At 36.3% G+C, this 12,858-nt stretch overlaps 1 protein-coding gene across 3 annotated transcripts in view; it reads left to right on the top strand.

The window, feature by feature from the left end:
- The window catches only part of PIGK (phosphatidylinositol glycan anchor biosynthesis class K), a 115,883-nt gene that overhangs the window by 18,473 nt on the left and 84,552 nt on the right, over positions 1-12,858 (top strand). For all 3 annotated transcript variants that reach the window (XM_060202192.1, XM_016193002.2, XM_060202193.1), the window contains exons 4-8: positions 1,959-2,094; positions 3,364-3,475; positions 7,700-7,796; positions 10,711-10,828; positions 11,174-11,284. In XM_060202192.1, coding sequence (XP_060058175.1) covers positions 1,959-2,094; positions 3,364-3,475; positions 7,700-7,796; positions 10,711-10,828; positions 11,174-11,284 — 574 coding nt within the window. The remainder of the gene's footprint in view (positions 1-1,958; positions 2,095-3,363; positions 3,476-7,699; positions 7,797-10,710; positions 10,829-11,173; positions 11,285-12,858) is intronic.

The raw sequence follows: 12,858 nt of genomic DNA, 5'->3' as shown, positions 1-12,858 counted from the left end.
GATTGTTTATATTAATGCAGTGTTCTAGTAGTTGTATTGAGGCCCAGATTTATTTGTAGGAAAAAGCTTGATTGAATTGATAATTGTAGTTTCTATTTACCAATTCTATATGATACTGACATTGTATAGATATGGAACTGTGTAGCTGTTATATAATATTGCATAGGTATTGATTAATAGGTCTAGTGGATACTGAATAAGCATTTGATTTCAGACAAGATCGGGTGTGTTCAGGGTGGTATGGCTGTAGACATTTCATATAATCAGATTAACTTTAAACCAGAAATATGTCTTAACAGAATTTTATTGTTTTTATATTGAGATTTAGAGAGCAGTTCAGTCTTTTATAATAATGGCTTTTAACAAAATTGATGTCACTGATAATATAAATGAAGTAATCTAACTAAATGTAAGTTAAGTTAATATAATCTAAATAATGTACCTTAAGTAATAATGTTAATCATCTTGTTAAATGGAAGAAAATAAAGGGAAAACATTTTCTATTTTTAAGAGGAAATTCATAGACTCTCACCATTGTGTGAGTATGAATCAGTTAACAGCTGAAGAGCTGATCTTTGAATGTGGACGGGTTGGAGCCTTTTCAAAATAGAAATCTCGTCAGTTTTCAAGAAAAATCACAGTGTTTCAGTTTTGAACTTTAATTTATTTGGAACATATGCAGCAGCAGAACATTTTCTTCTTGCTATCTCTGGCCATACTAATTACATATACCACATTAATTTCCCCCTTATGCTTGGGCAATTCAATTATATAATAGAATAAAGAAATGCTTGATTTGTGTTCACTTGTTTTAATGCTAAGTTTAGGATGAGGAGCATTTAAGAAAGATTTGAAAATTTCTCTCAACAAAAATATATACAAAGTGAAAATATTTCATTTATCTGATGAATACTTGTTGAATACCTACTATACTCCAGTCCCTAGGACTGAGTCCAAGTAATATAGTGATTAAACAGGGCATTCCTTGTCTTGCCCTCAGATACTTTTAATTAATTTCAATAAATTTAGTGAATGGGAAAGATAGGGATTTTAGAGTCTTAAGTGGCATGTAGAAAGTAAGCCATGTAATAGTAGTAAGGTACTCTTTTATTACTAGTACCTTAGCTGAGATGGGAACATAGGAAAATTTGAGATTAATCTAAAGTAGTCCCTGAAATGAAAAAGACTTGACATTCTTCTGGAGCAGGAGGGGAGCCAGTGTGGAAGGAGGTAGTGATCTTGGGTGGTAGAGTCTGAAAGTTAGAGAGAAAATACATTTTAGAGCCTTTTAGATCATGTCAGGGATTCTGATTTTTCTCTAATTATAATGGGAGTCCTTGAAAGGTTTTAAATCAGAAAGTTTAATGATTAGACTTATTTAAAAAAGGCCATCCTACTGGCAGAAGGAGAATTAAATGTAAAAAGACAAGAATTGAGGGAGCTGGGTAGTGAGCCATATATCTCAGCATCTAGGTAGAAGATGGTGGCTAGTCTTAGGCGATGGAGTACAGACCTGTAGTAATTGGCTGAGAGATGCGTTTCAGTGGCCCACTGCTTGTACTTATAATCAGTTGCATGTTTTCAAACTTAAGCACTTGGGATTCTGACACATCTATTTTTTTTGAATATCATAGTTTAACATTGACTATAATTTTAAGAATGTCAGATATCACTGCATTATTTTTTAAAAACTACCAAGAACAATGAAACTTTTGTACAGTTAGTAACTTCAAATTCTGTAATAGTCATGCCAGATTCTCTAACTTTAAAATTTATTCTCCAAGACTGAATGCATAGCCTTATACATGCTCTACAGTTGAACTCATCTGTTGTCCCAAGATATTTGTAACAAAGGAATGAATGAGTATAATGACTGCTTGGTATAAGTAAGCTGCATTTCTTCTTAATTTCTCAGTTTTATTTAAATAGTTTATTTACTGGATTTTTTTTTCCCCTAGCCACATTGTACTGATGCTTGCAGATGATATGGCATGCAACCCTAGAAATCCCAAACCAGCCACAGTGTTTAGCCACAAGAATATGGAACTAAATGTCTATGGAGATGATGTGGAAGTGGATTATAGAAGCTATGAGGTAAACTGTTTAGCAACAATTTTGAAATGTAGTTATTGTTTAAGTTTTGAGCTCTAATGTAGTTATAGCCTAAGAACTTTGTTTATAATTGTCACTGATAGAATTCTGTCTCTGGAGGTCATATTAAGGAAGCAAAATATGTGTAGAACTGCATACACCACACAACACACACACACACACACACACACACACACACACACACACACACACACTTCTTATATACCCATGATTGAGGGGAAAAAATTGAACAAGAAAGTAGATAATTTTTTTACTTTTTAAGTGTTGATTTACATATTAACAGTACCTGGGTTGAGGGTAGTACAGTGGTTTATACAACAGGGTATTACAGTTTTTTTATTTTGCATATTAAAGGTACCTGGGCTGGGGGATATAGTACAGTGGTTTATACAACAGACTGTTATCCTCGAGGCTCTTGAGATCCCATGTTTGGTCCCTGGCACCACTGTAAGCCAATGCTGAACAGTGTTTTGTTAAAAAAAAGGAGGGGAAAAAAGATCTCTCGATCTATATCCCTGATGAAGTTTAAGTAACAAAATACATTGAAAAAATCAAAGGTAGATAATTTCGGGGGGTTATTTACAGACCTGGTTTCATGGGTCTATTTTTATGATTTAGTAAGGACCTATATATCTTGATTAACCTAGAATTAAGTAGTTCATAGATTAACTGCAATCATTATAATGTGGTGAGTCTATACTTTGTTCCTAAAGAACTGCTCAGGAAGATAGATTAAGGTTTTGGCAAGACTTTGCCTACAATTTAATTTTTTTAAAGTTAGAATTAACTTATTTTTCATCAAAGCTTTTTTTTTTTTTTTTAAGGTAGTTTATAATTATTGACTTCTAGTGGTTTTTTTTTTTTTTAATGGAGACAAACTTACTGTGAGGCATTTATTTATTTATTTTTTATGCACGTTACCCATGCTTAACAGCCTCTTCCTTATGCCAGTTTTTCCATTCTTTTAGTTTCGGAGAGACATCATAGCACTGCTCTCTAACCCGTGGAACTTCTTACAGTATTGTTCACGGTGTTCCCGTGTGGTGTCAGGATTCAAATCTAGGACCTCACCTATACCCGGGTCTTATTGAGTGAGCTGTTTCCTGGTACCACTAGTAAATACATTCATTTTGTGTTACGTTTTCAGGTTTTGAGTGATACAGAGGGAAAGAAGAAGCAATGTCTCAAGAAAATGATCAGCTTTTCCTAGGCTCTTCCTTCCACTCTATCTGATTTGTCATTGTATTGTAGGTAACTGTGGAGAGTTTTCTGCGGGTATTAACTGGGAGAATCCCACCTAGTACTCCTCGGTCAAAACGTCTTCTTTCTGATGATAGGAGCAATATCCTTATTTACATGACAGGTAATTGCAGAATCTTGACATTTAATGATAGAATGTGTTGCCATTATTCAAAAAGAAATCCTGGCGGAAAGAAATTTAGATATCCCCAAGGATTTTAGTTAATTTACTGTATTGCTCTCTTTTTCCATTTTATGTAATTACTTGAAATATTTGAAAAATATTTTGTGCTAGCTTTTATTTATTTGTTTATTTATTTATTTATTTTTTACCTCTGCATCTTTACTTGGTGACTTTAGTAACTATATAGCTTCTCTGCAAACACTTTCGTCTTCTGTTCATCATTCTACTGGATTATTTAGTAAAAATTGCAAATTTATCTTTTCTGTGCTTAAAACACTGTAAAGGCTTACTACTGAATGGCTAGCATATCTCAATCTGTACAATATTACCTGAATTCAAATATAGAGGCCTTTAGTTTTGATTTGGAATATGTTTTACAAAATTACATTTTTCAGATATGAACTGCAGTAGCCTTTTTAAAAAAGTTTTTTTTTTTTTTTAAATTTTTTATATTTATTTTATTTATTTATTCCCTTTTGTTGCCCTTGTTGCTTTATTGTTGTAGTTATTATTGTTGTTGTCGTTGTTAGATAGGACAGAGAGAAATGGAGAGAGGAGGGGAAGACAGAGAGGAGGAGAGAAAGATAGACACCTGCAGACCTGCTTCACCGCCTGTGAAGCGACTCCCCTGCAGGTGGGGAGCCAGGGTTCGAACCGGGATCCTTATGCCGGTCCTTGTGCTTTGCGCCACCTGCGCTTAACCCGCTGCGCTACAGCCCGACTCCCAAAAGTTTTTTTTTTATACTATCTTTATTTATTGGAGAGAGAGCCAGAAATTGAGAGGCAAGGGGGTAGTAGAAAGGAAGAGGGGCAGAGAGACACCTGCAACACTGCTTCACCACTGCAGGTGGGGAACCAGGGGCTTGAGTCAATCTGGGTCCTTGTTCATTGCGGCATATGCACTCAGCCAGGTGCACACCCCCCCCGCCGCTGCAGTAGCCTTTTGACTGTGTTTGACAATAGGAAGAATGTCATGACTACACTCCACAATGTTATTCTATATTTGACACTACTAAAGAATACTGATGATATATAAAATGCAGTATGTTATTGTTTAGTTATATTATTACTTAATTTTAGCCTTTGTGCCTTTTTCTATTTCTTTCTAAGAATTTGGATTTTCTGTTCTAGTATTTGCTCAAGATATACCTCTTGGGGGCTGGGCGGGAACAAAGCAGGTTAAGTGCACAAAGCACAAAGACTGGGGTAAGGATCCGGGTTCGAGCCCTCGACTCCCTATCAGGTGAATCACCTCACAGGTGGTGAAGCAGGTCTGCTGGTGTCTATCTTTCTCTCCTCCCTCTGTTTTCCCCTCCTTTCTTTCACCTTCCCTTCTTTCTTGATTTCTCTCTGTCCTATCCAACAACAATAACAAGAACAACAACAAGGGCGGCAACGAGGGCAACAAATGAGAAAAATGGCCTCCAGGAGTGGATTCGTAGTGCAGGCACCGAGCCCCAGTGAAAACTCTGTAGGCAAAAAAGAGATACCCCTTGAAGTTTATGTCTCTTCAGTTTTTTCTTTTATTTATTTTTTTTAATTTGCTTCTTTCCCCCCTTGTGTTGCCCTTGTTTTATTGTTGTAGTAGTTATTATTATTGTTGTTGCTATTGACGTCATCATTGTTGGATAGGACAGAGAGAAATAGAGAGAAGAGGGGAAGACAGAGGGGGAAAGAAAGACAGACACCTGCAGACCTGCTTCACTGCCTGTGAAGCGACTCCCCTGTAGGTGGGGAGCTGGGGGCTCGAACTGGGATTCTTAAGCCTGTCCTTGGCTTCACACCATGTGCATTTAACTCGCTGGCTACTGCCTGACCCCCAATTGTTACTTTCTTATGTGAGTTTCCTTTCTACATCCATTATGACTTACATCTTCAGTTGCCTGTTTTCCCTCTGTTTTCCCCTCCTTTCTTTCGCCTTCCCTTCTTTCTTGATTTCTCTCTGTCCTACTTTACACTTCTTCTCTTTTTGTTCCATCTATTAATAGACCCTCCATTTTCTCTTCTTTTCTATTTATTTATTTATTTATTTATTTATTTTTGCCTCCAGGGTTACCGCTGGGGCTTGGTGCCTACGAATACAGTCCTCCTGGAGGCCATTTTTCCCATTTTTGTTGCCCTTGTTATTATTGTTATTGTTGTCATTGTTGTTGGCTAGGAAGACAGAAATTGAGAGAAGAAGGGAGACAAAAAGGGGAAGAGAAAGACACCTGCAGACCTGCTTCACCACCTGTGAAGCGACCTCCCTGTAGGTGGGGAGCTGGGGGCTCAAACCCGGGTACTTAACGCTGGTCCTTGCCTTTTGCGCCATGTGCTTTGAAGTGTCCTGATATAAATTACATATTGTCTAATTGCCTGAAGACATTTCCCTTTTTTTTTTAAATGTATATATCACCAGTTCCCTGCTATAGTGGTATTTAGAAAAATGACTGTTGATCTAGCAATAGTTACTTTTGTTTCAGGAATATACTGGTAGGGTGTGGGACCTTAGCATACATGAAGCCCCAGACATGACTGGCACCACACGAGAGCACTGTGGCACCTTGGGGAAGCTCCCTGTGTGGCAGAGCAGTGTCGTGTGTCTCTCTGTCTCTCTATATACTGGAAATAAAAAGACTAAAATAATTGTCTCTGGAGTAATGGAATTACTCGTGTATGATGCCTAACTGCTACAAAAAAAAAATTCTTCCAAAGATCATTCCATTCAACTGATGGTAAAACAGGTGCAGAATGTTTAATAACTCTTCAGTCTAACGCTCTCCCATCTGAGCACACAGGAGTAGCCATTCTTAGCTGTCACAGACCAGTATAGTTACTGACCCCTATTTAGTGGTTTACCTCTGTTATGTTGTATTTCTTATAGATTTTACTATTCAAAATTTAATTTTCATAAACCACAGCTAATAAAGTCAGGAAATCTTTTTAAATAACTTTTTTTCAAAGTGTACCCCTAGGTTATTCTTGGGGCTTGGTACCTGCATGATGACTCCACTGCTCTTGGTATTTCCTTGATTTTTTTTTTTTTCTTTGTTAGAGGATGAGCAACACAGAGCAACAGAAAGGGAGAAGGGGAGAGAGAGAGAGAGAGAGAGATGGAGAGATACCTACTCTACTGGTCTAGAAGCTTCCTTCTTGCAGGTAGGGGCTGAGTACTTGTGCTTGGTAATATGGCACTCCACTGGGGCACTGCTACACACCCTAAAGGTATTTTTATTATTCATGATTTAATAGTAGTTTATAGAATGCTAAGTTTTCAGAGGAAATGTTCCACACTTGCATGCATAGGTGTGTGTGTGTGTGTGTGTGTGTGTGTGTGTGTGTGTGTGATTCCCTGTACCCACCACCAAAGTTGTATTCCCTGCCTCCTTAGCCTCCATAGTTTTTATAGTTGATTTAAAAAAAAAAATTACTTCATCTCAAAGCTTTTGCGACAAATAAGACAAAGTACTCTCTTGTAGTTTAGTTTTATTTACTGTATTAAACTAGAAGTTTAACACTTTTTCCCCCCTGAGTTAATTGGTATTTTTTCAGGACAACTATAAGTATGGAAGAAATCCCACTAGTTTAAGGTAGTACTTGGTAAAGCTATAGACCGTAGAATGACTGTTTTATAAATAAAGTTTTATTAGAAATTGTTTTATCCATTTGTTTGCATATTGTCTGTGATTGCTTTGACATGACATGACAAAGCTCTGCATCAATATTCAGGTGGGGACTACATTTTCTACTAGTATAGACTAAGACTATACTGAATAGGACTAACAAACCCTGGAACTAGCTAATTTTAACTTGTTTCTCATCAAAAATGTTTGACTGATACTTGGTAAGTTTTTTTTTTTTTTTATCTCTGCTCACTCATTCTTGTATAATAATGAAATCAGTGAAAAAGTATAAATGTTCAATTTTGAACTGGATGATTGAGAGACTCTTAAAATTTTATCTGCATTTCTATATAATCTGTCATTCTCTTTTTCATTGGCATAATAGAAAATTAAATTTGTTTCACTATATTTATTACCATTACGTATTCGGTAACAAATTATATTAAAACATTGTATTGATTGAAGCAAATATCTGGATGTATGTAGCTATTTTTACATGTCTGGATTTATGTAACTTGCATTTAAAATCTTTCTCTTTTCTGTTTCTCACTCTTACTACAAGGACATGGTGGAAATGGTTTCTTGAAATTTCAAGATTCTGAAGAAATTACCAACATAGAACTTGCAGACGCTTTTGAACAAATGTGGCAGAAAAGACGGTAATTAGCAAGTGATGACTCTTCATAGACAAACTCATACCTTTTTATTTTAAAAGTGTCTTATTTATGTATTTTAATGAGAGAAGTAGTTAGATAGAGACCAGAGCCCTGATCAGCACTGGCTATGGTGGTGCTGGGAATTGAACCTGGGACCTCAGAACCTCAGGTATGAAAGTCTTTTACATAACCATTATGCTGAGTCCCCAGCCCCATATCTTTTTCTTCGTAGTCTTGTAGTTATTATTTTATGAGATTTTTTAACTTTCTGTAATAATTTCTTCTACCATTTTACATTTGTTGTTTGTGAACTGTTATATTGTTAAAATAGCTTCTGAAGTCTTAGTGGGAGGCCATAGCATATACATGTATAAACTCTCAGTAATGCACACCCACCATTATATTAAAATGCTCAGCTAGGTGAGATAGCTGATGTGAGTGTCTTTCTTCCTATTTGAAGATTTGCCTTGAATAGTGAAACCTAGGCACCAACAAGTAAGAAAACTGTACTTTCCTATGATAATATTTAATGTAATAATTTTTAAAAATATGAAAAAACTAGCCCTTAACAGATCATGCCTCTTGTTATTAAGCATCTTTTTTTGGTGGAAATAATCGTCTATACTAATCAGGTTCCTTGTGAGGTTAATCATGGACATATGTTTATTTTCCAACATGCATCTAGTCTTTATTGTTTGTTCTCTGGAACTGAATATGATAGTTCTTTAGAAAAAAAATGTTGAAATTATGAATCGTAAAAAAATCGTAACAATTCACTTTAAGATGCTGTATTATTGGCAATCCATTTGGTAAACAACCCTTAATTTGAAAAGTTGTCATATGAGCTTAATGAAATGTTAAGTAGCCATGGATCTGCTATTAACTGGATTGCCTTAATAAACACTTATGCCATAACTTCTAAACATGGCACAAAGGGGGAATATGATACTTATTTTATATTCAAAGTATTTAAAACTCAGCATTTAGAAAGATGTAAATGCATCTATAATATAAGTATTAGAAAAATTATATGCATGCGCATGCACTGTGAGTGGTGAGAAGGAAGCTTTTGCTAGGAACTGATTATTTTCAGCTCACATTTAATGAAGGCGTACTGTGTTCTGGATACTGTGTTTTACATGCTGTCTTATTTAGTTTTAATATGGGGTGGTGGGTACCATTACTGTTATTATTACCATTTTTGCAAATGAGTAAGTTGAGGCATAGATGAAGAAATCTGCCAAACATTACATAGCTAGTTAAGTGACAGAACTAGACTCATGCCTGCATTCTCTCTTCCTAGTACTTACTCTATTGTTTTAATATACTGTCTCTAACAACCTTAGATTTTTTTTCCCACATTTCTACAGATACTGTCTCAAAACAAACATGCCTTATTAAATACACCTTTTGTCAACTGCTTAGATTTTATTGTTCAAGATTCTACATTTTCTTTCTTTTTTATTATTGAGAAGTTCATGGTTTAGAGTCCAGTTGTTGACACATGGGTAAAATTGGTTGTATTCTTGCTTTTTAGATAGCACTAGAGAGTGAACCGAGATACTAAACAAGACACATGGGGCACTGAAGACTGACCTCCCTAGTCCAATATTTCATTCTTTATTTTTTGAATAAGAGGAGAAAGGAGGAAACAGAAAAAGAAGTGAGTCACCACAGCCCACTCCAGCATTCGTGGAACTCCCTCAGTGCCACACAAATGATGTTGTTTTGTGATTCAAACCCAGGGCATCACACACATACAGTAAGGTGTGTGCTTCATCTGGCGAGATGTGTCCCAGGCCCTTAGGCTTGTTTTTTCCCCTAAATACATGATTCTCTGTTTAGTAAGATACATTGCCAAAGAGAAAGCACCAAGAAAATATATCTACCCCCCTACTTTTGCCTTTGCCAGCTAGACAAATCCTCATCCTAAAATATAGAGCTGTTTATGTTATTCTTTAAATTTGAAAATGTCAAATCCAGGTGTTACTTTAAGACCTAGTTACACAATACAGTTCTTTTTTTTCCAGAAATATTTATATATTTTAGAACAGATTTTTCCTCTTTGCTGGAATGTGTTACTCCTTTTTTTGGGGGCGGGTAGGTAAAATAACACTTTTAGTGATATTTAATTATTTTGCTGCTGGGACTGCACACCTGCACACTTCCTTTACCATGGGACACTTTTTCCCCCCCTTTCTACCTCAGAAACAGGGATAAAGACAGGGAGTGAGTGAGTGAGGGAGAGAGGAAAGGGAGAGGGAGAGGGAAAAGAGGTACCACAACACTGCTTCATTGCTTGTGAAGATTGGGCACTGCATGATGTTGCTGTGTGCTGGTTGGGAACTCATACCTGGGTTCTCATGCAGAAGATAACCTGCAGTTAGACTTTAAGCAATTTAGTTATGATGAGTAAATCATATACATATTTTTCAGCTTCATGGGCAGGTGAATACCAAATAAATATTTGTTGAATTGAATATTCATTTGGATTCTGTATCATGTGCAAAAGTAAAAGAGGGTGGAGATTGGGGCAGCCACTTTGTAGCATGTACCCTGTTGAGGTGTGTTTTTTTTTTTTTTTTCTTGACGGAGCTATAATTTTCCCACTACTACATTATTATTGGGAATTCTACTGAAAACTCTTTCAAGTCTTTAGTTAAGAAAATAGCTAAGATATAACTTAAAACAATTTAAGAAAATATAAAAATGGTGGGGGTAGACAGCATAATGGTTATGCAAAGAGACTCTCATGCCTGAGGCTCCGAAGGCCCAGGTTCAACCCCCCAGCCACACCTCCATAAACCATAACTGAGTAGTATTCTGGTAAAAAAAAAAAAAAAAAAAAAGATATAGAAATGTTAGCAGATGTGTGATTGTGCAATTGGTCTCATAGCTATTACCATTTTCCTTTCAGCTACAATGAGCTACTATTTATTATCGATACTTGCCAAGGGGCATCTATGTATGAGCGATTTTATTCCCCTAACATAATGGCTCTAGCAAGTAGCCAGGTGGGGGAAGATTCACTCTCGGTAGGTGCATTTTCTTCATTTGTGAAATGATTTGATTCTGTGTAACTATCTTTGTAATCACTTAAATGCTTTATGAATATGATTATTTCTAACCCTTGGACTTCTTAACATCTTAAGGGGAAATTTTGATTTTTACTAAACATTTCATTATAATGATGCTATTAGACACACATACAACATGACAAGAGGCTAGGGTTGGTGGTAAAAGTGATGTGTAGATAGATACCTATCGGGGGTGATAAGAAACTGTACTCATGTCTCAACAACTGTCCTGTACACTATTATTTCCCCTATTAAAATAATATGTATGTAATTTTCCTGCTTTGCTTTTTAATTTTTTAATAGCATCAACCTGATCCTGCTATTGGAGTCCACCTTATGGATAGATACACATATTATGTCTTGGAATTTTTGGAAGAAATTAACCCAGCTAGCCAAACTAATATGAATGACCTTGTAAGTATTTGTTGATTTGATTATAGCACGTAGGAATCCCAATTTTAATGTAAGAAGTGAAGTTTGTTATCCTCATACTTGACTCATAATGTCAGTCCATTTGTTGAGTAGGGGCTTTTTAAAAGGTTTGAATCTTGTCTTATGGTAACATCTCTCTTCACACAAGAGGTATAAAGTTTTACCCTAGTTAACTTAGTATTTTTTGTTGTACTGTCCTCCTTATATTCACTTGTTTCTGCTCTGTATGAGAAATGAACGTATTTTTTAAACATTTGCATATTGAAATTCTGTCTCTGTTTTCAGAGTGAAATAAGATCCTGTCTGGTCATGAATGCTTTCCTTCCTCCCTCCCTCCCTCCCTTCCTTCCTTCCTTCCTTCCTTCCTTCCTTCCTTCCTTCCTTCCTCTCTCTCTCTCTTTCTCTCTCTCTCTCTCTCTCTCTCTCTCTTTCTTTCTTTTTTGCTTCCAGTTGCTAGGGCTTGGTGCCAGCACTACAAATTGACCTCTTCTAGTGATCATTTGTTTTTCCTCTTTATTTTATTTTATTTTATTTTATTTGGTAGGATAAAGAGAAATCGTGAAGGGAGGGGGAGGTAAAGAGGGAGGAAGAAAGACACGTGCAGACTTGCTTCACCAGTTGTAAAATGTCCCGGCTGCAGGTGAGGTGGGGAGCTGCGGCTTGAACGCAGTCCGTGTGCATAGTATTTTACGTGCTTAACTGGCTGTACCACCGCCTGGCCCTGTGAATGTTTTTCTGTAGTCTTCCCTGTTGAGATTAATGTAAGATAACTATCATATGCTGTTTATGAGCATTTTTTGAAAAATAATTTTATCTTTGTGGGAAGTTCTGAAAAGAGGTGGGCTTTCTCTTACGTATTTTTGTTATTTATATCCTGTAACTTGTAGTATATAGCATTTTGATATTTGTTGAACTTGGTTTAATGTTTTTTTTCTGAGTTTCCTGTGCTTTTTTTAAAAATATATTTTTAGTTAGATTTATTTGGAAGTTGGTATTGAAAGTAGGCAAAATAAAAACTTGCTGGCTGACAAGCTATCTTAGCTGTATAGTGCTTTTTGCTTTGTTTGTCGTGTGCATAGTCCAGGTTTGAGCCTGACTCACCACCCTGGAGGAATCTTGGTGGGATGATGTCTTTATCTCTCTCCTTCTGTCTCTGTCGCTCTCCTTGTATCTGGAAGAAAAAAATGATTTGGAGCAATGAAACCCCATGTGATGACAAAAACAAACAAGCAAACTTGAATAATCAGTTCCAGACTGGGTAATTACTGTGCTTCTGTAGCTTTCATTTTCCCCCATTAGTTTACACTTTCTTCATTCATTCATTCTTCAGGGCTGGGGAGATAGTATGATGGTTATTCAAAAAGTCTTTCACATCTGAAGCTCCCAAGATTCTAGGTTTAATTCCAGGTACCACCATAAGCTGGGGCTGAACAGTTTTCTCGTGAAATAAATAAATAAAGCAAAGATTTCTTCAGTTTCTGCTAAGCATTAGGCACTGGTCATGCCTGGTGAAAGAGACAGATGCCATCCTTCATGGAGCCTCAAATGAAGGAGAA

This window comes from Erinaceus europaeus, chromosome 11 (genome assembly GCF_950295315.1).
Source record: "Erinaceus europaeus chromosome 11, mEriEur2.1, whole genome shotgun sequence".
Taxonomy (NCBI): domain Eukaryota; kingdom Metazoa; phylum Chordata; class Mammalia; order Eulipotyphla; family Erinaceidae; genus Erinaceus; species Erinaceus europaeus.
Note: the sequence above shows the minus strand (reverse complement) of the source record. Positions and strands in the feature narration are given on the sequence as shown.